Raw genomic sequence first — 27,888 nt, 5'->3', positions numbered from 1 at the left:
CAGAAACTTTCATTATTTCCTCCTCCTAGAGTGAACTTCACAAGAACTGTTCAGGAGCTGATGGCCGTGGATCCATGAGTCACCGTGACAATGACACTTGGTGTGACTGGGCACCATTTGGTAAGAATCTCTGCTCTTGCTACCTCCTGGATTTAAAAAGCAAAATGACTCCTCTATCACGTCTTGGTTGTATGACAAACACCCATTTTGTTTTTCTATCTTTTTACTCTTACTTCGTCTTGGCTTCTCCACTTTGTCGTCCTCCCCCACCCCCTGAGCAGTGATCCAGTTTCTCTTTTAGTATTGGTATCCAACAACTTTTTGTGGCTGTGCTTATTACCAATCCAGAGCTTGTTCAATTTCACAACTTTAGGTGTGAATTTGAGCTTGTGATCTGGTTGACTCTGTATGTAACAATGTCATGGTTTACCCAAAACAAAAACAGGAAATGCTGGAGAAACTCAGTAGGTCTGGCAGTGTCTGTATGGAGAGAAAGCAGAGTCAACGTCTCTGATCAGGAGACTTCAGAACACCCTTTTACCTATTTCAATTGTGGTCAGCTATCCACTTGACTCATGTGCACCTATCTATCTGCAAAGTGCTAAGGGTTTGCTCAATAAGCCATTAGATATTTTGTCCCTTTCCCCATCTTCTCTGTTGCACTAACACACCAAATTTGATTTATATTTGTTATTCCCAGCTGTCAAGACTCTGCCAAACCAACCAATCACAGGACAGGGGAGGATCTAGTTGGGGAGAGTACATGGGCTGTTTCTTTTCCTGACTGTGATAACTTGTGCTGCAACGTACTGTCTCCAGTATTCTGGAGTGAGAGGCATTGCTGTCCTTAATACAATGTCTGGTATATAAATCTAGTTCAATGTCAAAATGCATGCCTGTAATTAGATCTTGCACCCTGTACCAGACCAGAGTAATCCTAATACTGAGCTGATAAGAGATGTTGAGATCAAAGAATTCCTTGTCTTTTTCCCTCTGGCTTGTTGGAATAGATCATTCTGCTCAGTGACTTTGGTTAGTAGCCAAATATACAGATTGTGAGACTCAGGCTAAAAACCAACATGCAAATGTATTTTACACTAAAACGGTAGATGAACAGAGATCTATACAATTAGTTTGGTCATAATTACAGTACTTTGAATTACAATGCAGCAAAGATACTTTTGCTACCTGTTCAATGTCACATTAATCCTTGAATACTTGGCTAGCATTTTATTTGCACAATAAAATGCTAATCGCATTGTCACACCGGCACTGACTTATCTGTCAAACTCCTTGACGGACTTCAAACCTCCAGCTTTTTTTTGCCAAAGCTGGCAAATAGCACTAGGTAAAGCGCCCACATTAATTACAATATAGCCGTGTTGCACAATGGAAGCCCTGAAGCTTTTCCAACGAGTTTAAATATTTCCCACTTTATCTAGTCCCAGCCAAAATGTCAAGTTGCCACGATGGAGTTGCAGGTTCTGCGGTGCTGTGTTTGGAGTGATGTCTCCATGGCTGCTTTGGCTGCTGCAAAGTACAGCACACAATCTGAAACCTTGAATATTGAGATCACTGCTTGGAAAGTTGTGGAAGTACTTTTTTGTTTTGTCAGAGGGGGTTGGACATGGGACCCTGTCTGACATGTCCAGGTCTCTAGCCCAGTTGTGCACTGTTGCTTTTGTCCATTTTAATGAAAGAAGTAAAGTATAGATCCACATTTTCTCCAGTTTAATTGAGATAAATATGACGTGCTGCAATTTGAAAAGGCAAATCAGGGCAGGACGTGTGCTGTTGATGGTAAAGACCTGGGGAGTGTTTCTGAACAAAGAGCTTGGCATGTAGGTTCATAGATCCTTGAAAGTGGTGTCCCAGATATTCAGGACAATGAAGGCGGTGTTTAGTACGCTTGCCTTTTATTGATCAGTGCACTGTGTAGGAGTTGGGAGGCCATGTTGCAGCTGTACAGGACATTGGTTAGGCCACTTTTGGAATACTGCATTCTATTCTGGTCTGCCTGCTTTATGGAGGATGTTCTGAAACTGGAAAAGGTTCAGGAAAGATTTACAAGGATGTTGACAGGGTTGGAGGCTTTGAGCTATAGGGAGAGGCTGAATAGGCTGGGGCTATTTTCCCCTGGAGTGTCAGGCTGAGGGGTGACCTTAGAGGTTTATAAAATCAGGAAGGACTTGGATAGGGTAAATGGAAAAGGTCTTTTCCCTGGGGTGGGGGAGTCCAAACCTGGAGGGCATAAGTTTAAGGTAAGATGGAAAGATTTTAAAAGGGACCTGAGGGGCAACTCTGAGTGGTGCGTGAATGGAATGAACTGCCAAAGGAGGTGGTAGACGCTGGTACAATTGGACTGAAGGGTCTGTTTCTATGCTGTGCAGCTCTATGATTCTAAATGACTTCTTTATGCATGCATTTTAGAAAACCAACCTCTTCCTTAAGAAATTGCAGCTAACCCTGATCCTGTTCTCATTTACACATTCATTCATTAGCCACAAAATGAAGTCTACTGAAAATTAAATCGTTTGTCTGCTTGAGGTTCCACGTGTGCACTTACCAAGAGTCTGCTAGAAACAAATAAGACAACGACTTTTAACGTGCAAGGTCTCTGGCTGAATATAGAATTATGTTCTGTTTTGATAACTTTAGAGAATTACTGTTACCCAGTCAAATGTATGGAGGTTAATTGCTTGCTAACTGATTATAATTCTGAAATCCAATTGAACCCTGGGACCTTTGCAAGTTTGTTTGGGTTTTGAATTCCCCACTAACCAATGTCATTGTCAGCTGACTTTTTGAAATGTCTACATTTATTTCCAAAAGCAATAAACATTTGCGAGCCATTATCAAGACACAAATGGGAGCTGGAGCAAATGCTGGGACGTTCAAACGGTGATCTTTCACTGGAAAGGCAAAAATATTTTAATTGCACTACTTGAGGATGGTTACCTGCATTGAATCACTGCAGGTGAAGGTACTCAGTGCCATTGGGTCAAAAGTTTCTTGCGTCTGACAATATCCAAATCAGAACTGAAGAGGAACTGGGAGCTGATGGTGTTCTCCTATATTGGCTATGCTGATTTTTTTTTTTTTTGATGTTTTTTTCTTTCTGGTGGTAGGGGCTGTGGGTTTGGGTGGGCTGTGGGTTTGTGAGGCCAAAGACACTTTGTCAAGCAGAGCCATAGTAAACAGGTGGTGTGGGATTGGGGGTTGGGGTGTGGGGGGAGACGGTGTGGGGTGTGTGCAGAATATTCAATTACTTCATTCCATGTTCCCTTTATTTCAGATAAACCCAACTACAGGATGTTGTTTGGTGCATTGGATAATTCCTTCCTGATAGCCTATGCTATCGGCATGTTTTTCAGGTTAGTAGTCAAGAAATTCAGACAATGTATACCTACTGAATTTTCTTTTTTTTTTTTTCTTGGGGATATCCAATGTTGGTATTCCCAAAGCTCCACCAAACTCTGAACCTTTTGCCCCAAACTTAAAACTTGCCACTAATTCACCAGCCTGTCAATGTTTCATTTTGTTCTGAATGATGGGCACCAAAATGGCTATCATGTGATCGTCCAAATAAAGGAGCCAATCAGTGTTTATCACATAACATTGGTTGCAGCGCACTGCTCTACCAGACTTGATGCAAAACATCAAATTCAACTTGGAACATTTTAGTTTTTTAGTTTATGGTGTGAGAAATTTGTTTCTTTATTTTTTAAAATAAAACTGCCCAAAAGTGCAAATGTTCAGGAATGTTTTTCACTGGCTGGTTTAAAGTTTGGAAACTTTTCTGTGGAGCAGATGAGGGGTCGCTAAGACTTGGTAGTTGACATTGAGATTTGAAGAACACATTTATCACTTAACATTCCAGCACAGATTATTATACCACCTCTGGAGCAGGTGGGACTTTTAACTTTGGCCTCCTGGCTTAGAGATAGGGACACTGACTCTGCATCACAAGTTCACACTGAGATTTGAATTCCAGGTCTGGGTGGGATACTGTTCAGAAGGTTGGTATGGACATGATGGGCTGAATGGCCTGCTTTCACACTGTGATTCTGTGACTGTATCCTCTAGCATTCCTTAGCTTTGTTCTCCCTTGGGTCATCTGATGTTGCATGTCCTAGTTGCCCAGGCTAGAGCTGACAGATCTACAGAGGGAACATTTTATTAGTAGTTAATCATCGTTTTTGCCAACCTCTGACCACCCTATGTCCATAATGGGTACTAGATGAAACATAGATGAATTAGCAGCAGCAGGGTTCCTGAGAACTGATTTTAGTGGAAAGTGCTGATGACACAGCTTTGTTATGACATTTTTAATTCCTGTGTATAATGCAGAATGTTTTTCTTGGTTCCGTAAGCAGTTGACCAGTTACTTGGGAACTGATGTGTGTAGAAATGATTTCTGATTACTCCGACTAGTTTTTAAACTTGCCTCCTGTGTTTTGTTTCAGTGGTATTTTCGGTGAGCGGCTCCCTCTGCGATATTACCTGACTGTTGGGATGTTGCTCAGTGGGTTATTCACAGCACTCTTTGGGTTTGGATTTTATTGGAACATTCACAGTATCTGGTACTACACAATTGTACAGGTCAGTCACATAGTTGATTGTGGAGCCCTACTGTAGGTGTCAAGTAGCAAATGCGTGTGTGGGCTGTTGTTTACTTATATTATCACTGTCACCCTCTTAGACATTTTCTAATGTCCTTTTGAGATGATTCTGATGCCCATTGGATTTGTTGACAGATATAATGCTCTTGTAGGTGTAAGAGCAGGCAGCTGACGTCTTAGCAAAATACATTGGCTAATATTCTTTACCCCCTATTTAAAGTGTTAAACTGAGGTATGATTTGTAACAAGTGCAAATGCAGTCAGTCCCAGAGTCAAAAGCTCTGAGTTCGAGTTCCATCCCAAGACTCACATCGGTAATGTAGCAAAGCAGGTGGAGTGTCAACCTGCAGATTGCACCTAAAAACACCATCCACAACTAAACTGTCCTGCTCCTGTTTGTGTGACCACTGATGACCTCACGCTGTTCGAGTGCAGCAATCATCTGTGCTGATCCTTTTTTTTTTTTGCCCATGTTCCTATTGCTGGACTTTGTGTGTGTGTGTGCCTTTTTATTTATTTCCGTTCTATTCGCACACGCACGTGGCTGGAAGCATTGGGGAAGGGCTAAAACCACCAGTTGGCATGGACCAGTTACACTGGTTGGATTGGGATGAGGTGGGGTGGCAGGGTTAAAGTTGGTTCGATTTATTTTTCAACAATTCTAAGGACTTTTTTTTTTCCTTAGTGGAATGAAAATATTGGAAATGTAGGCCCCTCAGGTTAAAAGAGGGAAAACTAGCTTGCAACAGGGGCTGCCATGGAAACTTGCAGTAAAGAGCCATTCTGTCCACAGCCTCTGACTCTGACAGGAGATGTACTTTATTTCCCCCTCTGTTGTGGAGAACCACTCTACCTTATGTACATAGTACACTTTATTGAGGAGCTCAGCTGCCTCCTTTGGCCCGATCACAAGGAAATAACACCTGGGATTCAAAGAATTGTAGCAAGAGACAATTCTGTTGGTGCTAGAGGGATTGGTCTTGCTTTATTTTGTAATAGACCGAAATAAAACCACATTCTGCTTCAGGTACTTGAGGTCATTATGGAGCTGTGGGTAGCAACATTGCTGGAAGCCAGAAGCTCCAAGTTTAAGTCCTATTCCAAGTGTTGAACTGCCAAGGAGGGTACATTCATTCACATAAAATGTGAATATCAACCTGCAAACCCTTCCATTGCATGCCAATAGCTGTAAGTGCAAGGACGATTCCTTGCGATGGAAGGAAATGGATCATCTACCTTGGATCCATAGCTGCAGACCACAACATTCTTGTGGGCATGCATGCTGCCAGGTTAATACCACCAGCACAACTTCTGCCTGAAAAATGTGATCTCCACTATTCCTTTCCCCCTTAAATCTGAGAAATAACTTCAGAAGGGGTAGTAAAAGTCTAAAGCTCTTCCTCCCCAAGGTGCTGGGTTCCATTGAGACAAAGAAATAGATTTTGTTGGATGACCGTATCTAGTGTTATGTTCTGGGAATATAAAAATCAAGATTCAAATTGGCTACAATCTACTTGAATGGCAGGGCTCAGGGCTGAATGGCCTCCTCTGTTCCAATGCTCCGGGGGACAAAATGGCAGCTGTTTGTGGGTTACAGACTCCATTAGAGATTGTTCTTCAGCCCAAAGCTGACTTGGTATCCTCATTCCTAGCTGTCTTCCCTTAAGCTGCAAACCGCTGCAGTTAACAAGGTGTAGAGCTGGATGAACACAGCAGGCCAGGCAGCATCCGAGGAGCAGGAAGGCTGACGTTTCGGGTCAGGACCCTTCTTCAGAAGTGAGTTTAACCCACTGCAGTTGCTGGGATCTGCAGCACAGGCCGATTAGCACGAATATTTATTGCTTCTGTAGGCTGTTCCCGTGGCAACAAAACTTAGAGGGCATGTTGATTCCTGCTGCCTTTGTCAGGAGAAGTTTGGTTTCATCTCTTTCTCAAATGCTGCAATCAGCAGTTTTTGTTTTTATTTGCTCATGGGATAGGGGTATCACAGGCTACGCAGTTACTTACTGTCACAGAATGCCCAGATGCTTTTATTGTGGGTCTGGAGTTACGTGCAGGCCAGATGAGGTAGGGACAGCAGTTTCCTTTCCTAAAGGATATTTGATCAACCAGAGCACAGCAACCTAGGAGTTCAGGCACATAATTCTTTGAAATTTGCGTCACGTGTGGATGGGATGGTTAAAAAGATGTTTAGCACACTTGCCTTCATTGCTCACTCCTTTTTCAGTGTAGGAGTTGGGGCATCATGTTGAGGTTGTACAGGATATTGGTGAGGCCTCTTCTGGAATACTGCATGCAGTTCTGGTCACCCTGCTATAGCAAGGATATTATTAAATTGGAGAGGGTTCAAAAACTACTTTACCAGGATGTTGCCAGGACTGGAGGGTTTGAGGTATAAAAATCAATGGGAAAGACTGGGACACTTTTTTCGCTTGAGTGTGAGGTTAAAGGGTGATCATCTTGATGCTCTTAAAATTGTGAGGGCCTTAAATAAAGTGAATGACGGGTTTATTCCAGAGTGTGGGGAATTCAAAACTTGGGGCATGAGGCAAGCAATAATTAAAAAGGACAATGGGGGGCAACGCTTTTAGAGAGTAGTTTGTGTGGAATGAACGATCAGAGGAAGTAGTGGATCTGGGTACAGTTACAACATTGAGACGACATTTGGATAAGTTCATGAATAGGAAAGGTTTAGAGGGATATGGGCCAAATGCAGGCAAGTGGGACTAGTTTAGTTTGGGAACATGGTCAGTATGGACTAGTTGGACTGAAGGGTCTGTTTTCATGCTATACATCTGACTTTAGATGGGTTTCTCCCAACAATCAACAGGGATATTACCACTGTTATTGGCTCCATCCACCACCAATAGTCGAACTCTTTATATGCAACTCTCTTCTTCCTCACTTTTTTAATGATCTTCATTTAATATCTCTTCCATAGATCGCAAATGGTTTGGCACAGACTACAGGGTGGCCAGCTGTTGTTGCTTGCGTCGGGAACTGGTTTGGAAAAGGGAAGTGAGTATTGTTTTACTGGTCTTGCAAAAAAAGCCATGCATGTGATCCAGCATGTGAGGCTACAAAATGGTAGTCCTTACCTGGTGCTTGACACTTTATCTTGTGATCAAATCAACTGAATTAAATTACTTTATTTTTTTCCTTTTTGAATAAAGGAATGCACTTGCTTTTAATTTGCAGCCAATTACATAGAAATATTACACGACTCACTTACGTAAATGTGTGCTTAATCATGTGCATTGCCTGAGTATTCACTTGATCTTCCTGTTGCTGTTTTTATTTGCCCAAAGAAAGCTATCAATGATTGGCATGGCATTTGATTACAAACTGCTTGCTTGTTATGCACCCCTACGCTAATCTCACTTTCTAAACTAGAAAAGTGAAGCTAAGAATGACCTCCATAGTGGCTTTTCAAATTTTAGGGAAGTGCTTAATGAGGTTGTACACAAGCTTCTATTTGTGGGGGAACTTAATGGAGGGGGTAGGGGGGAGCAAAACATAACATCACCACAAATAAATTGCCCTAAAGAATAACTGAACTCACTTTACCTTTGTAACCAGCATGTGGAACCTGTTACTACATTAAACACTCGGTGAACAGCTGGGATGTATTTATGGAAAAATTAAATAAATACATGAGAGAAAAGAATAGTAGTTTGTGAAGCGGGGGTGGCGGTAAGTTCAAGGATACCCACTTGGAGTATAAATGCTGGCATGGATCAGCTGGGCTGAATGATCTGTTTATCTACAATACTTCGGGCAAAACCTGGCTTTTCTTCTCCAGTTCAGAGAATGAGACCATTCCAGAGGATTGGGTCTAGTTATGCAAAGAAAGGGATGGACTTTAATGATTTCAATTCAATGGAGGTATTAGTGAAGCTGGGATAGTTCACTGAGCAGGAAGGTTAGGGGATGGTTTGCAAGGTCGCAAAGGATTGTCAGTAAACGATTAACCCCTATGGGCAGGGGCAGGAGGTTGGTCAGTAATCAGTGGGCACAGATTTAATGGGATTTGCGAAAGAACATGGGACGTTGTGAATTTTGTTTTGTGACAAATTGTAATCTGCAAGGGCGAAGAGAGTCAAATTCAGTAGTTCTGACTAATATAAATTTTTGGGAAGGAAGAAATTTGCAGGGCTGTGGAGAATGAGCAGGAAGTGAGAGTAATTAATGGTTCCTGTAAAACCAAAGTTGATGTGACAAACTGAGTCCCCTATGCCGCATCACTTGAAGCGGGGGAGTCTGATGTTGCTGTATCTCCTTTTTTCCCCAAAAAGGAACAATTGTTTAAATTGTAACCCAACAAAAGATTAATAAACTTCATACCTCTTGATGTAATCCATTTGTGTTGCTGCATTCACCCCAACTCTCCAGTCAAATAGCTCTGATTTTGTGCACAGTATGATGTGTTCAGTCAAACAGCCAACGATAGACCTCTTTGGATATCCAATGTTAACTGATTTTACTAGGGATGGATTCAAACATCCTTAATTAGAGGAATTGGGGCAAAGTTTACTGTTGCTGATCAGTCGCTGATCTTGGAAAGCAAGTGTGGACACGTGGTTCATCAGTGAATGATGGATTGGCCTAGGATCCTCCAATGGCCCACCCTGCCTAGATAATCTCCCTTGGGAGAAGGGAACTAGAGCCCTGGTAGAATCACCTCCTATACCACAGGCCCTCAAGTTCAGAGATCAACTGTACTACCCTCACCTGGTGGAGATGTGCTACTCAATGACAGAGAACTGGATTTCAACCCTATCGTCCTTCAAACCCATCCCCTTTCTGGCAAAATTTCCACTCCCATTCTTCAAGCATTCAACCACTGACTCTCCGCCAATAGCCACTCCCCTTCACCTGAATGCTAGTCCATGGTCTTCTCCTCCTTTAATCCTGTACAAAAATCAGTAATGTCTTCATCTGAACACTCAGTGACAACCCTGTACATAGTAGGGCCCATTCCAGTTGGTCAATTATTTTTCAGAAATAGCTACAGAAATGTTTGTATTTCCTATTGTCAGTTCTTAGATCAAGTCTTTTCACTTTCCTCAGCCTGACTGCATCTCACTGCAGGGTTACCCCACCACGCTGCTCCCATCACTGTTGTCTGTATTTATTTTTCTCCAACTCGTTTCCTGTAGGCTAACCAGGTGACTTTATCAATTCTGCCAGTCTCCCTTGAATATAACCACTAAAATGTAGGTAACTGTGTGGCTCAAATGAACACAAATGTTTCATTCTGCCTTTCCGTTAGATCATGTCTGAGATGTAACTTGGAGCTCTTTGTGCTTGCCTTAACTCCATTTCTCTTGACGCTTATCAAGTAGTCGTCAATGTTTTCTTGACTTCCAATTGAGCCCAAGCTTCTGACTTTTGGCAGCAGTGTAAGCCTGACTTTGAGGATGATGTGGCCTCTAGCAGCTTGCTTTGAATGAACTGAGAGTTTTCTGTAGACCTCTGTAATCATGGGCATGTGGAACATAGGAGTAGGCCATAATATCCCCTTGAGTTTGTTCCACCATTCGAAAGGATCGTGGCTGAACTGTGACCTAACTCCATATACCTGTCTTTGGACTGTATTGGCCCTTTTAAATACATTTTTGTTAAGCGAAAAAGTATTTCTCATTTTAAAATTAATAACTGATCTAGCATTGTTTGCCATTTTTAGAAAAGTCCTAAACTACTTCCACTCTTTTGTATATAGAAGTGTTCCCCAGTAGCTCTCCTGAATACACACTAACAAAAGCTGGATATTTGAGAAACTTAACTTTATTAACGTATAGATCTGGGCATGTCAGAATTTTGTGATTTTGATGTCTTGACTCCCAAACTGTGCGCGCTCTCGGGCTTCATTCCCATGGCTTTTTGAATTGAGCTAAATCCGACTTTGTTTTCTAACCTCGTTCCCACTTAATTTGACAGGAGAGGCTTCATCATGGGAATCTGGAATTCTCACACATCAGTCGGAAATATCCTGGGGTCCTTGATCGCTGGGATCTTTGTGTCATCTGCCTGGGGTTTATCATTCATTGTGCCTGGTGCCATCATCGCAGCAATGGGAATTGTCTGCTTTCTCTTTCTGGTGGAATGTAAGTGATGGCTCGGTGATAGTATGCCTGTGTTTTCCCACAGGCTGTGTCTGTCTGCTTCATGTGGTATGCTGGAATAGCTGTGAATGGAAATAATTGAATGAACTTTTTTTATTGCTTTTGCTGTCAAATTGAGTGCAAATGAATTGCTGTTCATTTGAGCTTGTACCTAGCCTCTGCCTTCCCACCACCACCACCTATATGAGCTTGTTATGCTGCCCACAGCAAATGGGTGGGTGCAGATGGAGAATATCGAATTATGGCTTTGTGTATTTGAAGACATGTAATAACTGGTGATCCTCTGAGAAGATGTTGGTGTGATTTTGGACAAGCTGAGGTATTTTAATTTAACAGGATGAGGACGATGCTGGCCAGGCAGCATTTATTGCCCATCCCTAATTGCCCAGAGGGCGGTTCAGAGTCAACCACATTGCTGCAGGTCTGGAGTCACATGTAGGCTAGACCATGTAAGGATGACTTTCCTTCCCTAAAGGATGTTAGTGAACCAGATGGATTTTTACAATAATTGGCAATGGATTCTTGGTCATCATTAGATTCTTAATTTTTTATTTTTATTTGTATTTTTATTGAATTTGAATTCAAATTCCACCATCTGCCGTAGTGGGATTCGAACCCGGGTCCCCAGAATGTTATCTGGGTGTCTGGTTATCTGGGTCCAGCGATAATACCACTACGCATGAGTAAGTGGGCCATGGCAGATGCAGTATAATGTGGGCCAAGGAGAGGTTGTCCACTTTGGGAGCAAAAATAAGGCAGGTTTTTTTTTTAATGTTCAAGAGACCTGGGTCTCCTTATGCATCATTCACTGAAAGTGTACAGGTGAGCAGGCTGTAAAGAAGGCAAACTAAATGTCGCTCTTCCTAGTGAGGATTTGAGTACAGGAGCAAGAATGTCTTAATGCAATTATGTAGGGCATTGGTGAGGCTACACCTGGAATATAGTGTCCTTACCTAAGGAAGGATGCTCTTGTAATAGGAGTGCAATGAGGGTTTACCAAATTGAATCCTGCTATCCCAGGATTCAGTCAATGGAGATTGAGTGAATCAGTTAGGATTGTATTCACTAGAGTTCAGGAGAATGAGGGGATTCTCTTAGAAACCTATAAAATTCTAATGGGACTGAACAGATTAAATGCAGGAAGGACTGGGGGAACGGGGGACAAGGGAAAGAGGTGGTCATTAGTTGCTGGGCAGGGGGTGGGGGGGTGTGTGTGCAGGAGCCCAGAATCGTGGTCATTACTTAAAGATGAAAGGTCAACTTTTTTGGGATTGAGATGAGGGGAAACTTTTTCATTACCTAGAGTGGTGAGGCTGTGAACTGCACTACCATAATGTTTTCAACAAAGAGGCAGATTAGCCACAAGATGCATAGGTTATGGGGGAGGGCACAATTCAGGTATTGAGCTTGATCTGCCATGATCCTATTGAATGGCAGAGTAGGCTCAAGGGCTCGAATGGCCTACTCCTATCTTTTATGTTTCTATGGCTTTGTAATGGATAGTTATTTAGGATAGTGTTGATTGGATACATGTGCAGGTAGACTTCTCTTTGGGTTATTGTGGAAGGAAGTGGAAGCAATTGACCCTTTACAAACTCTATCTCCACCTGAAATCTCCAAAGAAAACCAGTGGTGGAGCCTGCTTGTCCACTGCAGACCACCTGGCAATTGCCCATCTGCAGGAGCTGATAATGACTTGTGCTGCCTTGCCTGGGGATCTGAGATTTTTTTTTTGTTTTGGAAAGAGCTTCTATAGATTGGTGACTTTAATTATTGAATTCTGATATTGAACAACATGGGTCTGATAATTGCTGCATAATGTTTCTGAATTAACAAGTGCAAAACTTACTTTTTTGTTATCTTTTTCACAGACCCTGAAGATATTGGCTGCACCCCTCCAACACACTATGTAAGAAAATAGACCTTTTTTCTTAAACATTTAAAATGCAGTAATGTTATTGAAATAAACTCCGGCTCGGTCACTGCTCCAAACCCAGTCTCTGCTAATCTTCCAGTCCTGTCTCTAGATCAGACATGTAGTACACTGGATCTTTATTGTCCTCCTCTTGAGAGGATTAGCAAATTGGCAAAGGGTAAATTTCAAATTGGTGGGTCAGTTTTTAAAAAATGAAGATGGTCCATTTCTCTTGCATCTTCAGACTTCTGCAGAATCTGTCTAAATGTTTTTTCATTTTGTATTTGAGCTGCTGTTGGATACTATCATCACCAAGCTATCAATCCTCCTTCTGTTTTCATGTTTGAAAGTGTAACACTGGGATCAGAGTGCAAGGAAAGGTGTCTATTCCCCACCCCTGACCCCTTGCATACTCTGGCAGCCAGGCCTTTGATAGAGGTTCGGAATATTTAAAAGGAAGAGGTTTTTATTGTCCCATGGATCAGGGTTTTGATTATTAAAGAGGTGATTTTGCTAATGTCACAGGACCCAAAGGAGCAGGAGCCGGTGTTGCGCCGCGGGAGCATGGAAGAGATTTTCACTAGCCCGAGTGATGTTTCTGAGAACGGCAGCATCGTCAGTCCTGGTGCTCCCACTGAGCCTTCTGCAATTAGCTTCATTGGAGCACTCAAAATTCCTGTAAGTGCCAGAACCTTGGGCAATCCATGTGTAATTAAGTTCTGACAATAGGTAGTGCTCATGCTTTCACACTCTGCTGTAGAGTTGAAAAGTTGGTGCACTGTCTTTTTTTTAAATTCTTTGAGCAAAACTTTTAAACAAAAAAATCTGGATTATCCAACATATCCATTTATCAAAATGATGAAATGGAACTTTAGTGCTCAAACATTTTTGTTCACAGATAAGGGTCTTGCTGGCAAGCCCAGCATGTGTTGTCCATGCTATTTACCTCCTGAGAGGAGGCAAAAGTCAGTCTGTTACTCCCTGACTCTGTGTCGCATTTAGGCTAGACCAGGTAAGAATGGCAGATTTCCTTCCCTGAAGGACATTCTGAAACCAGATGGGGTTTCACAGTAATCAGATTGTTTCATGACTGCCATTCCTGACACAGCTTTCAATTTCAATTTGAATTTAAATGCCATCAACCACTGAGATGTGAACATGTGTCCAGTGCTTCAACCTTAAATAACCTCTTTAGGGGAAAAGTGATGGCGTAGTGGTATTATCGCTGGACTGTTAATCCAGAGGCCCAGATAGTGTTCTGGAAACCCGAGTTCGAATCCTGCCACAGCAGCTGGTGGAATTTGAACGCAATGAATTAAAAATCTGTGGAATTAGGTGCCATGAATCTATTATTGATTGTCAAGAAAAAAACCATCTGGTTCATTAATGACTTTTTTAGGGAAGGAAACTGCCGCCTTTTACCTGGTTTGGCCTACATGTGACTCCAGACTATCAGTAATGTGGTTGACTCTTAACTGCCCTCTCAGCCATTAGGAGATGGGCAATAAGTGATGCCCTCATCTGTGAGTGAATGGTTTTTTTTAAAAGTGAGTTTGAATTAAATAATACTGAATTAAGATGTCTGTCCAGGCTGTTTATTTGCCAGTCTAACTTTTTTATTGACCTTTTTTAAATCCTTCCATGGACACTGAGAAGGTAACAAAGTAAAACTGAAACTGGCTGGATGTGCTCTTTACTTTTTATGGTTTTAGATATAATGATACATTGCTACCACCCAATTGAATACTATGTGAGGAGTGTAAAGGAACAAAGCTTCTTCAAATAGTCTTTTGTACTTGGTTAATGAAGTCTCTTTTCTGTGCAGGGTGTGATTGAATTCTCACTGTGTTTACTCTTTGCCAAATTGGTCAGCTATACATTCCTGTTTTGGTTGCCTCTCTACATTTCATCTGTTGGTGAGTAACACTTTTTTTTTTTTTGCACCACTTGCACAAAGTGCATATCCACAGCACACATGCATGGTGCTTGTAGTCTGGGTTACTGGGTAGGGAAGTGAGTAACACCAGTTGTTTGTGGAAGGAGAAAGCTTTCCACTAACCTGTGTGCAAAGGATTTCCCCACTCACTGAGAAATTTAAATGGCATATTGCTGAATGTGGTGTTCAACTGTTGAATTGTTCAGTGCTGGACTATGTTTAGTCTGGAACTGATCTATGCGTAGTAATTGATTTAGTTGAGTTAGCACTCATGCTTAAACTTAGTTATGAGCACAAGTGTGAATGTGGTTTTGGAGATATTTTGAAGTACTATAAGCAAACTGGCTGCATAATTTTTTTTTCAATTTAAAAAAAACTAGTCGTCACTGCTTTAGTCTGAGATGTATACAATACACAACAAAACTGAAGCATATAAATTGAAAAACCAACACCAGATGCAATTTTGATATCCCAGAATCAAACTTTGGTTTTACAACATTGATTTTTTTTTTTGTTTCTAAAAAATCAATTTCTAACTCAACAATATTATCTGTCCAGAAAAATAGCACCTCTGATCTACTGCCCCTTCAGTACTGGAGTCTAATGACAGCCTACCTATGTGCTCCAATCTCTGGAGCTGGACAGATCTTCCAGCTGCTGAACCACAGTTAAATCTTCCAGCATATGTTAACATAAACTTGTTAACTCATTGCAACTTCTAACAGAGGCTTATCTAATTTAATGTTTTTCTTGCTTTTCAGCCCATTTGAATCCCAAAGCTGCTGGTGACATTTCAACACTTTTTGATGTCGGTGGCATTTTAGGTATGTGATTTTGATTTGAGGAATGTAAAGCATTTGATACAATGAGGTGGTACAGACATTAGACTAAAATTACCTATTAACTTCCACCTCTTTCTCCACGTACAAGTGTTTGGTCCAAATTTACCTGTATATTTTTGGTTATCATGAGTTTATATTAACCTATTATGGTTTTCTCATTAACTTCTTTAGATTGTAACTGGTGCTAAAGTTTTTAGTTTCTACATTTGTTGGCACTCTTGCTCCACTTGGTTATTATAGATGGTAATTGCAATTAGCTGGACTTGTGGCCTGGTTAGGGAACCGCAACCAAATGTATTTCTGGGGGGCAGAATTCACTGGCACTGAGGGCTGATCAAATTCTGTTTATTTGAAATGCCACATACTCTTTTTGGTCAAATAGATGCTAACTTCTCTTTGACCTGCGGTACAGTCACTTGAGTTGGTATTGGAGGTGTTATGGAGCCATGAGAACTATATACCTAGCTGGAATCGGGAGGGGGGTGGGGGGGAGGGGGGAAGGAAGTACAAATGACAGCAAGCTCACTGGTCAGAGTTATTAGTGGTTGTTATTATTGAATTGGCCTGGACTTTGATCACAAGAGTTTAATGTTACCTGTCAATCCTGAATCTTGGAACAAAAATATCAAGAGGATCCATTTCCAGTGCAAACTTGTACAGGGGAATTTCGAAGGAACTGGCTCGTTGAGTTGTACAGCCTCTTCCCATCAACAGCTTGGTGTTGGGTTCCTCCCAGTGGAGTTTGAGTTAATGACTAACTATTTGTTAGTCAACACCTGAGGGGCAGTATTAATCGCTTTTTAAGCAAATATCCTGTATGCTACCTATCCTTTCCATTCTTTTTACACTGTACACTAAGCTTAGCTGTGGCTGGTCATTGGAAAATGTGTGACTGAAAGATGATAGGCTAAGGATGCTATAATGGCTAATGAAAGGAGCACCATTCGTAACCAAAGTGGAAATGTCACTTTAAGAAACAAAGTTCAGCAGAATCGGCGCCTCAGCTAAATGGAGGACTTTCTGATTTGTAATCCTCAGACAACAGTATAATAACCAGTTTAAAACTGAAGAATGATGTTAAATTCCTACACAAAATATTATGATTCCAGTTAATCATCTTACTAGACATGACAGAACCCAGCAGGAAAGCTGACTGTTATATCCCGAACTTTGCTTTTACAGCCACATTTATTGCCAATGCCACCACTAGGTGGAGCAGAAACACCGCTTTTGTAATTTAAACAGTGTCAGCTCACTTAATCAATGGGCATTGCAGTTTGGCACAACGACTTCTTTTCTCTGGCTTCCATAAATTTGCAGCAATGTACTGTTATTAGCACCCATGCAAGACATACACCTGAAATCAATTGGAAGGCTGTTGACCCGAATCACTCCAAGGGCCTGCGTGGTGGCTCAGTGAGTAACACTGTTGCCTCATAGCGCCAGGGACCTTGGTTTGATTCCATCCTTGGGTGACAGCGTTTCTGTGTGGAGTGTGGGTTTTCCTCCCTGTCATTTTTAAAAATTGAGTCAGCCTTTGCTGAAGTTTGTGGCTGTACCTGAATAAATGTCTCTACCTGGAGCTTCTTTACCTTGCTATCGACTTCTTCCTTCATCAACAATGCAATGTAACCTTGGATACCTCAGTCAGTCAGTCAATCCTTCCCCACTCCCATTTCATGCCACTTCATACCGAAAAAAGTTCCACTTCCTTTAATTACTTTGTGAAGTGGGGAAATGTACTTTATTGTGGATCATGCTAGCTTTGGGATCCTTCCTTGTGCTCCCCAGGCAATTGGATGTTTTAGTTTTGGTCAGCACTGGGCAAGATGTGGTGGATTACAGAATGTGGTAACTGTCTTGGCATTGCCATGCCAATTGTTCACTGTGTTTCCTTTTTTCTGTGAAGGTGGGATTCTGGCTGGAATTATCTCTGATTACGTGGGCGGGAGGGCCACAACTTGCTGTGTTATGCTGATTGCCGCTGCTCCTATGGTAAGGATGGCACAGGGGTGGAGGGTGGGCATTGACATTGTTAAGATGACTGTTCTATTAAACTTCAACGTGACTGCCATGATGTAGCCACAAGACATTTAAATAGGCCGAGGTCACTATCTGGCTGCATCTGAACGTGTGCTAGGAATGAGGTAAAATATGATCCCCAATGTGGCTGCATTTTTTTTTTGTTTTATCCTTTCATGGGATGTGGATGTTGCTGTAAGGGTTTGGGATGACTGCAAAGGGAGTAGAAAGCCTCCTAAAACCTGAGACAATATTTCTAATTATTTTAGATGTGCTTGAGGCATTTTATACAATAACTACTCCAATATCTATGCCAATTGGGCAAGGGGGTGACCATTCATTGAAAGTAGGAGAGAATCTGACTGACTGGAGAGATTTGCTGGATTTTGTGGAAGGGGAGAGGTTGCTGAATTCTGAACTTGCTACAAAGTTGAGCTGAAGAGACCTTTTTATCCAAAATTTTGCTCCTGCGTGTCTTGAACATCCTAACAATGTGTAACCCAACCAGCAAATGATTTTTCCCCTGGCCACCAATTCTTAGTCAACACAAAACAATGAGCTTTCTCCAGGAGAGTCAAACAAGAAATAATTCACCAGTGCTTAACGAGCAGTTTCTTGCGACTTGTTTTAAAACACATCTTCAAATCATACGAACTCTTAACTACTGCTGTTTTTTTTAGTTCTGTCCCTTTCCCTCCTTTTCAGCTGTTTGTTTACAACTACATTGGGAAGAATGGATTAGCACCAATTATTGGTAAGTCACTTCTGATGTGCTGGCCATACCTTTTGGGTTATATGAAGTCTCTCTGCTTCTAACAAAAGGATTTCTCCATAGTTTAGCTGCTTTTGGTGATGTAGTGTACTTTAGATTTCCAAAAGCCATTTGATAGAATAGCAAAGATCATTGCAGAATATAAAAATCTGTGTAGGCGTTACATATTAGCATTGGGAGAAGATTACTTCCCATTGGCTAGCCAATGGACATAAGGGAAATCTAGTCTTAAACTTGTCTAGAAAACTAACTGCCATAGATTGCTGGGGGTAAGTCCCATCTGGTTGAATGATTCCTCTTTTTTTTTGGTAGGGAAGGATATTTCCTTTCCTTGCATGACCTGGTCTAGGTTTAACTCTAACTCCATAATAATGTCCATTACAATGACAAGTTTTACCTGCCCTCTGAAATGGCCTAGGAAGTCACTTGGTTTGAGGAGAGTTGAGGATGGGCAGCAAGTACTGGCCTAGCCTGCAGCACCCATGTTCTAAAAATTTATTTTTTAAAAAAAAAAAAAAAAAAAATTGTTGAAATGCTTTGGCTCTGAAGAGATAGGAGTAGATTGGAGAGACTGATTATTGGATGTTGGTTGTAGCTCTATGCAAAGCACCCCAACCTTCAAGTTAGGCTACAGGTTGTAGCCATCCCCCCTGCTTAAAGATTCAAGACACGATTCAAACTAATACAAGTGTGCAGCATCAGAGGTGTGATGTACTTTCAGGTAATGTGTTTAAAATGAGGCCCCGATTTTGGCGTAAAAATATCTCTACATGATTTCAGAAAGTACTGGTGTCCTCCTCCCCACTGTCCTGGCTGGGATTTATCCCATCCTCCACATTATTTAAAACGTTTTTCTCATTGTTTGTGAGAGCTTGCTGTATGTCAGTTGCCTGTGGCATTTCTTGCACTTAATTTTGAAGTGTAGTCACGTTTTTATTGGTTTTTGAGGCCATCTTCTGAAAGGTATAATACAAACAAGTTTTGCTCTTTCTAACAGGAATGTTAATATTCTGTGGTGCGCTAGTGAATGGACCGTATGCTTTGATCACGACAGCAGTAGCAGCTGATCTGGTGAGGAGCCACTGTGTGTACACTTTGCAAGGGTGGGGAAGAGTAGGATAATGATTTAACTCTTGATCGTTGACTAAAAACCTATGGTCAGTTAACATTTCCAGCTTTCCAAACACCTCTTTCAAAAAAAAAAAAAAAAAATTTAAATGGGCAATAGATTATCATAGAATTCCTGCAGTGTGAAAGCAGTCGATTTCAGCCCATTGAGTCCACACTGACCCTCCTGAAGAGCATCCCACCTTCTGCCCTATCCCTGTAACCATTTCCCATGGCTAACCCACCTAGCCTGCACATCCCTGGACACTATATGGGGCAAGCATGATCAATCCACCTAACCTACACCTCTCTTGGACTGTGGGTGGAAACCAGAGCACCTGGAGAATATCTATGCACACTGAGAACATATGTGGAGTTTGCACAGACTGTTGCCTGAGGCTGGCATCAAGCCCACTGAGGCAGCAGTGCTAACCACTGAACGTTGCTGGCCCAAGTTGTGTGTAACAAGTAAAATAGTGATTGGAAGATGCGTAACTTTTGTGACTTTATCATCAGGGAACTCACCGGTGTCTTAAAGGGAATGCTAAAGCTTTATCAACTGTCACAGCAATCATCGATGGAACAGGTTCAATTGGTAAGTCATTCCACCAACTACTCCAATGATGTTAATGGGCTATACCTGATTAGAGTTAAATTAATTAGATATAACCAGGTGAGAATCAAGTCATAATTTTAATCAAATTAGCTAATCATTAAGTTGCAGGTTTTATGCCTTTAATTTTTTAAGTAGTGTGCTTTTCTATTAGTGCAACTTTTTTTAAAAAGTCAATCTGGACTGTATTAGCAGACCTGCCTTGACAATGCTTATGGCTTCAGGATGTTTTATTTTTGTAGTTGGGACCTCAGTATTCTGCAGTTTGGGTAGTAGTGTTTACACTGACCGGTATATATAATGGCCACAAAGCTACATTGTAAATAAATGTAACTTAGACAATTAAACTTTTTAGTTCACATCACCTGAGGAGAGACTGTGAAGATTGCAGTGTTTCTAAGTAAAGTGGAATACGGCATAATGTTGGGTACATGGTTCTTAATTTCCTTTCTTAGAAAGGAAATTATGCTGAGCATTCACAGTTGTGTCCATCAATGTGAAGTGAATGTGATTTAAGTTTAATTGCCCTATATGTCTATGTTAATGCTTCTAGAAGCTAGAAGATTGTAATTGTGTAGGAATGGCCTATAGCCAGTGAGGAGTGAGCTAGCTGAAGGTAAAGTACAGATTGAGGCTCAGCTATAAAAGCCACCTGGAATGGGAATGATATCTCTCGCATTCTTGCCTGTAAAAGTCTTTGCAATTTTTGTTTGGATGTTGTGACTTGGTTCATCGTGATTACAAAGGCGCAGTATGAAATGTTAGACTTAGTCTGGGTGTTGTGGAAAGTGAATGTGACAGCATTGCTATTGTCAGGCATACTCTGCTATCACTGTTGTAGAAGGTCATGGCTCAGTGTTCACACTAATAGCTCTGCCCCGTTCTGCACACATCTTAGCCTGGGTGCAGATGGGGAACTTTACACGAGTTTTGAGATGGAGCATATGTATCTGTACCAGCTCTCTACGGTCCTAGAAGTAATACTTGACCAATTATCATTGTATTTATTGCTATCATGCTATAACCCTCCCGGTTATCAAAGAACAAATGCCACTTCTGTAGATGCTGTACAGTGATGTATCTTCTACCATTTGTCACTAGCTAAGCTCAAGGCAAAGAAGGATTGTGACACTGACCTACCTCCAACATCTCTCATCCACTGCTGCATGCTGGTAAAGGAGGCAAAGTAATACAGAAGTGGTCATGTGTGGAAATAACCAACTGAAGCATGTTTTTTTTCTTCCCCCACCCCCCTCCCCCAGAATTATCTGGAGAGAGTTGACATTTCAGGTGTCTACCTTTTTGGTTGCAAAGCCAAACAGTTCCTGTGTGGTTGACCAAGCTATTGGTCACATTGCTAATCCCTGCCTCTAGCTTGATTTCTGTTTTCTTTTTGGGCCCTTTGAAACAGACATTTTATTCATTTTAAATGCTGCAACTTCAACTTGCATTGTGTAGATAGTGTCCTTTTTTTGAGTTTGAGACATTGTAAAGAGCTGTAATTTCCATCCTTGGCACTAAAATCCCTCTCTGTTAATACACTCCATACTGTCATGGCACATGTCTGACTATTCTACGACCAAATGCAATGGAGATTGAATGTTGTGAAATGAGAAGCCGATCTTATTTTTGGAATGTTGGTTTTCCTGCTATTAAGGATTTCTAGTTTTTTAACTAAACACCACATTTTTCCTGATTCTGTCAATTGTTGCCTTTTTGAGAAAAGATCAACCTTTTGTTGTTCCTGCTGAACATTTTCGGGGGCCAGCTGTAACTGCAGGATGGTTGATCTTCCTGCTGTTCATTTTCTAGGTGCTGCATTGGGCCCGCTGCTGGCTGGACTCCTCAGTGACTGGAACAGTGTCTTTTACATGTTGATAGCATCTGACATCTTGGCCTGTCTGGTATGTCACTCAGTGTTCCATAGCCTCTTCCTGCACTTTTTTTTTAATATTTTAGCCCTCTTCACACTCCCATGTCCAAGTGATCTCTCTCTCTCTCTTTCTGTTTTTTTTCTCCCTTTTTTCTCTTGGGATAGCATGGTGACTCAGTGGTTAACACTGCTGTCGTGTAGCATCAGGGACTTGGGTTCACTTCCAGCATCAGGCAACTGTCTGTGGACTTTGCATGTTTTCCCCGTGTCTGCATGAGTTTCCTCCGGGTGCTCTGGTTTCCTCCCACAGTCCAAAGATGTGCAGGTTAGGTAAATTGGCTGTGCTAAATTGCCCACAGTAACTGGGGTGTACAGGCTAGGTGGGTTAGCCATGCGAATTGTAGGGACAGCTAGGCCTGGGTCTGGATGGGATGCTCTTTGGTGGGTCAGTGCAGATGGGATGGACCAAATGGCCTAATTCCATGCTCTTTCCCCCTGCATGCTGTTGCCCCTCACCCCCCTCTTTTGTGTCTCTGTCTCAACCTTATTTACATCAGTTATAGATTTTATAAATACTCCCTTGGGTTAGTGTTGTCTTTTTAAACTTTTCATTAATGAAATAGTGATCCATTAAAGGAACAGGGAGCCAGGATTCCCTGCTTTTGTTACCCCTCTTACACACACTAATCTCGACACTGATTACTCGTACAGTCCTTCCACAATGTTAAAGTGAGACCATCCAATTTAGCACAGATTATAAATTAAGTTTTTCTGCTCTGATTAAAGTTCCTTTATCTTGTTTGCATTTGTTCCTCATTGCACCATATCCCATTTATACACTTTTGTATTTGTGAAATATTGCTGAGAAGAGATACTTTTGTCATAGCTTTTAATCTTTCACTCATCGGGACAATTTGCAAGAATATCACATTCGAGGAGAAAAGCCAATGTTTTAAATTGCATGAGGACAGTACATGTCATGGACTACACATTTAATGGGTGTATTCTCCATGATCATGCTTCTACCAGTCAGACCCTATTTGCCAACCACTCTCTGTTCTCTTTAGAGTATAAATGTTTCCACTAGAATTGAAATTCTTGTGAATTTTCTGATCAGTGCATGATCGGCCAAATGTTTCTCTCCATCGATAAGCAAGTTCTGTGCTACCAACTGACTTCACTGAATATGGGACGTTTCATACTTTATGGAGTGATTTGTGTTGAGGTTGATCATGGTACAACCCCTTTTCTTCTGACACCGTGCTATCAATGTGTTGGAAAGCCAGTTTGTTGTGAGGTAGGGGTTGCATTTGCAATTCTCCCACTCGTACACAGTACAGGGAGTTCCCAGCATTGACCCACTTTGGATAACTGTTACTTGAAGGTCAGCCTTGCCCCTAACGGAGTGGTGTGAAGACTGCTGTTTGAAAGGCTGTGCTCCAAGAATGATGCTGCAGGAGGGGGCAAAATGGAGGCAAGGAGAGAAAGATGATATCTGGGAGTAGATTGGAGCTGAAGCCTCATTTGAGGAATCTGAATAAGGACGGCAATGAACCCCTCCATTTTCTTGCCTCCCTTTTTGGTTCTTGTTAAACCCAAAATCTTATCTGTTTTCTTTCTCCACCATTGGGAGAAATGGGGATGATTTTGTGTGTAAAGAGAAGCAGAAGAGTCTCCATTTTGCTCTACCTCATGGCCCTGACCATTCTTTTCTGACACCATTCTCCTGGGCAGATGGCTTTAAATGTTTAATTATTGCTACATGGGCTTATTCAGAATATTTTCTTCAGGAATCAATATCTCCTATTTTTTTCCAGTGTGGGCCAGTTTGAAGTAAAACTGAAGTTAATGTTATTTACAGGAGACAGTAACCCAATTGGTTTAGCCCCTGGGGTCATTCTGTCCATGTATTGAATGTAAATGGTTTGGGCTAGCCAGCAGAAAGCATTAGGCTGGGCACCCCTCAACCCATATCCCTCTCCAGGACAAAGGCAGCTCAGGTATTGGATTTCACTGGAGTTTATGGGCAAAATATTTTCACATTATTTAATATTAATCTGAAATAGTAAGAACTGCCGATGCTGGAGTCTGAGATAAGTGTGGAGCTGGAGGAACACAGCAGGCCAGGCAGCATCAGAGGAACAGGAAAGCTGGCGTTTCAAGTCGGGACCCTTCTAATCTTTGTTTTTTTTTCTGGCTGTTTTGCAGTTATTGAGCAGACTGGTGTACAAGGAGATCCGAGGCTGCTGTGGATACCCCACAAGGCTAAGAGGGTAAGAATAAAGCCTTCTCATTGAACCTCTGCATTTTGGGCCTGAGAGCCAGACGGTGTCTTGTATCTGGAGTTCTTAGACAGCAGTTTGTTGCAGTGGCTCTATATTTTTGTAGACAGACCAGTTTTAATTTCCTCTTTTTTTTATTGTATGAATGAGACACTTTGGAAATAGATGTGCTAAGTTCCTCTCCCAGCCCTCCAAATTGTCTTTCCCTTTAAACTAGGGACTACCTTTTTGCGGTTCCTTCAGGCAAAACATTGTCTGCAGTAGATTCCTCTCAACAATGTCTGGGGAAACTGATATTCCTAGAAGCTCCCCAGGATTATCTGGGATCTAGCACCCTAGCGCTATGTGCTGTGATGCACTGGCTCTTCTGAAAAGCAGAGAACAACAGCTGGGCACGTTCATCTCTGGTTTTGTTTTGTGGCTTCCAGTAATGATGTTGCCAGCATCTGGGGTTTTGCAAAGGAGGTCCCATTTGAAAGTGTAATTCTACTTGCTGCTGCTCCTTCTAAAATTTTAAACTTTGATATCCTGGTATGTCTATGCTGCTTTGTTCAAGCTTTGTCCTTTATTTTTCTGTTCATGTATTTAAGGGTAACACTTAAATCATTACTGTCAATCTGGACATGTGTCCTTTTTTTGGTTAGTGTGAATTGATTTCCTCAGCTTAACGTGAGAACAGACTCTCGGGCTCCCTCTGTGCAAAGGCATGTGCCACTCTGGTTTAATAAACCTGGCATTTGGTAGGAATAAGGCCTCTCTAGTCTGCACTGTTTCAGTTAAAGCATTGTGAACTATTTTGACTCCATTTGCCTTTTTTCTTGGCAGTGTATCCCTTTTTTTGACTGACTGACTTTGCCTAACAAATCTACTGCCTGACTTGACAAATCCCAGTAGAGCCCCAGTCTCTCTCCCTTTTTTGTTTTTTTGTTTTCAAATGTTCACCTGCCCTGTGTGCAAAAGTGCCTCTCGACATCATCCCTGAATGGCCTAGCTCTAACTTTAAGGTTATTCCGCTGTGTTCTGGACTATCCCATCAGAGCAATTGGGTTTCTTTTCTCTTTCAATTCCTTTGATTGTGCTAAGCACAGCTGGTTAATACCTTTTTAATCCTCTAAACTTGAGTGAATACAGACTTTATGCAACCTACATGGACCACTTAAACTTTTTTTCGTATGCTTAGGATCTCAAGTGGTTTTTCAAAGTGGATTTTTGTTTGCTGTATAGGGAAATCTTGAATTGGTTTTACAATTACAAGAATAATTGGGGTGTTGGGGTAAAACTTCAGTTGATGGGAGCCCTCGACTTACAAGGTCGATTTTAGCACCGAACTGGAATTGAACAAAGTAATGCAGGAGATTTGGATGGCATCAACTCCCCTGGACTCTGAAACACTAATGGATTTTTTTCTTTTTTTTTTTATTTTTTTGCACAAGTGCTGCTTTAGAAAAATCTGAACCTATACTTTGTATTGTCCTCAGCAATCAGGTAGTGTATTGCTGAGCCATGCAGTTTAAACTCCAGTTTGTGCTGTTTTTGATTTTCAGCTAAGAGCTAATGGACAGGCAGCATTCTGTGTCTTCAGTAGGATGTCAGCAGTGATTTTTGTGCTGGAAATGGTTCTGTGCAAGGACCAAATCAGCTGTTGGTTTCCCTGTGCCCCTCATAGTATCCCTACAGTGCAGAAAGGGGCACCGACTCTCAGCATCCCACCCAGATCCCTGGAACCTCACATTTCCCATGGCTGATCCATCTAGTCTGCACATCCCTAGATACTACAGAGAATTTTTAGCATGGCCAATGCCCCTAGCCTAGGCATTTTCTGGACTGGGAGAAAACCAGAGCACCCAGCAGAAACCCACAGACACGGGGAGAACGTACAAACTCCACACACAGTTGCCCGAGGGTGGAATCGAACCCAGGTCCCTGGTGCTGAGGCAGCAGTGCTAATCACTAAGCCACCATGCAGCCCATGTGCAGCTCTCAAGCAGCTGAACTATTAATGTTTGTCAAAATAAGATGCTAGAAATCTGATGACACTGCATCTCGAAAGGGCATCCCTTTTTACAGGAGGAATTTAAAAGGCAGGTGCAGAGGAAGCAAAGAATGGAAGATAAAGATGAGGAGTGCTGTATATTTAAGTTTGTGTTTAACACTGAAAAGCTGCATAGATATCTAACTCCTCTTCCCCTCTTTTTTTTTTTCTTTTTTCCCTTTTGCCCTGTAGGTTTAAGGAGTTCTGAGAATGCTGTTCAGAGAAGTTGCTAAATGAGACCAAGAGACTTGAAATTTGCGGGTTAATTTAATATTTTTTGCTTCAAAGCTCACCACCTATTCGTCGATGTGTGGGAGCAAACTCTCTCGATCCAGTACAGTGAGAAGAATAATGAGTCTCTTTAATCTCAATCCCTCCCAGAACCTAACATCACAGAGATTAAAGTCATCTCGGCTTTTGAAACAGTCAATTAAATTTTAGACCCTTTCTATTGAAAATTGCCTTCCAATTGATGGTGAAAAGGACTTCATTTGACAGCAGAATCTGTGATGTACTGTCTTTTATTGTTTAAAATACACACAATTTGTATAATCTTTTGTTTCCCAGCTCATTGTTTTTAACAATCAAACAGCAAGCTTTTGCTTTCCTTCCGTTTTATTTATTCAGGTTTTTTATTTGGTCCCTTCTGATTTCTGACACCCCCCTCCATTTGTGCTGCAGCCTGAACCAGTTTAATTGGCTTTTGGTGAGGATTGGGAGAAAGATGGAGTCTTGCTGTCTCCCTCTCCCACAGGTGTCTTGGGAAAGGGCAGTCCCTGTCAACTACTGCACCAGCCTCTGAATTGCACTCCTTGTTTTTAAAAAGGGAAAATAAATGTCAAGGGTGCATGCTTCATGGTGCAGCACTTAACACCTTTTTTTTTGTTTAAATTTTGTCCTTTTTACTATCCACAATCTGCTGTGACCTGACTGACATGAAGCTGAGTTTAATGCTGCCAGGAGCCACAGTAAGGCCAATAGCTATGCTGTTCTTCAATCTTATTTCAGATGGACGTATGCACCAACAATGCAGTTGCACTGTTACATTCCACACAATATCAAGGCTCCAGATAGAAAAACAAAACCCTGGAAATTCTCCAGGGCATACGTACAGAGAGCAACTTAGTGCCTCAGAAGCAGGACCTGTGATATTAAGTGTTTCTGCCTTCGATTTCCAGACAGACCTGCTGAGCCTTACCATTATATCAGCAACTATCGAAGACTTTGGGGGTAAACTTTCTCAAATGAATTCTGATGATCTGTTTTCCAGTTAGCTTCATAAATTTGCTGCACTTTCAGCGAGGTGTGCAATTTGTGTTACATTACATTGAGACATTATACTATTGAGACAGAGGTAAGCTGGGTCTCTCGTGTACATCCCATCCATGCTTGTTCCTGCCCATCTTTTTTCACCTTGGAGCTTTTAAAGGAAAAATCAGATCATCCAAGTGATTTTGGATTCTTTATCAAGAGCTTGCACAGACATGATTGAATAAATGTTCTTTTTCTGTGCTCGAAGTTTTTAAACCTCCTTCGGAGAAGACTGGAGCTGCTGACAACAAGCAGCCCTATACTTTCCAATAGGCTAAACCGTGCTTTCTGAAGTCCTCCTGGTAATTGCTCAGGCGTAACCCTTCTGATCCTCCATCATCGCAGACTGCAAGGGAATTGTCCGGGAAGTGAACATTCTGCTCAGCAATTCCCCTATACATGGAGTCCTCCCAGTGTTACTCGGGTCCCTCTGCAG

At 41.7% G+C, this 27,888-nt stretch overlaps 1 protein-coding gene across 2 annotated transcripts in view; it reads left to right on the top strand.

Moving 5' to 3' along the window:
* slc37a2 (solute carrier family 37 member 2) overlaps positions 1-26,693 on the top strand; it is a 48,445-nt gene extending 21,752 nt beyond the window's left edge. Inside the window, exons 1-17 of one of the 2 annotated variants that reach the window (XM_048615654.1) lie at positions 30-120; positions 2,502-2,613; positions 3,296-3,374; positions 4,467-4,602; positions 7,564-7,640; positions 10,563-10,729; positions 12,619-12,656; positions 13,188-13,340; positions 14,488-14,578; positions 15,360-15,422; positions 17,350-17,435; positions 18,168-18,216; positions 19,232-19,305; positions 19,858-19,936; positions 21,767-21,858; positions 24,036-24,100; positions 26,334-26,693. In XM_048615654.1, coding sequence (XP_048471611.1) covers positions 3,313-3,374; positions 4,467-4,602; positions 7,564-7,640; positions 10,563-10,729; positions 12,619-12,656; positions 13,188-13,340; positions 14,488-14,578; positions 15,360-15,422; positions 17,350-17,435; positions 18,168-18,216; positions 19,232-19,305; positions 19,858-19,936; positions 21,767-21,858; positions 24,036-24,100; positions 26,334-26,349 — 1,248 coding nt within the window. In that variant the 5' untranslated portion in view covers positions 30-120; positions 2,502-2,613; positions 3,296-3,312 and the 3' untranslated portion in view covers positions 26,350-26,693. Of the gene's footprint in view, positions 1-29; positions 121-2,501; positions 2,614-3,295; positions 3,375-4,466; positions 4,603-7,563; positions 7,641-10,562; positions 10,730-12,618; positions 12,657-13,187; positions 13,341-14,487; positions 14,579-15,359; positions 15,423-17,349; positions 17,436-18,167; positions 18,217-19,231; positions 19,306-19,857; positions 19,937-21,766; positions 21,859-24,035; positions 24,101-26,333 lie in introns of those variants that run through there. The other variant, XM_020520439.2, reaches the window with a different exon arrangement.
* The last annotated feature ends 1,195 nt before the right edge of the window (positions 26,694-27,888 follow it).

The sequence above is a fragment of the Rhincodon typus genome, chromosome 32 (assembly GCF_021869965.1).
Source record: "Rhincodon typus isolate 14 chromosome 32, sRhiTyp1.1, whole genome shotgun sequence".
NCBI lineage: Eukaryota > Metazoa > Chordata > Chondrichthyes > Orectolobiformes > Rhincodontidae > Rhincodon > Rhincodon typus.
Note: the sequence above shows the minus strand (reverse complement) of the source record. Positions and strands in the feature narration are given on the sequence as shown.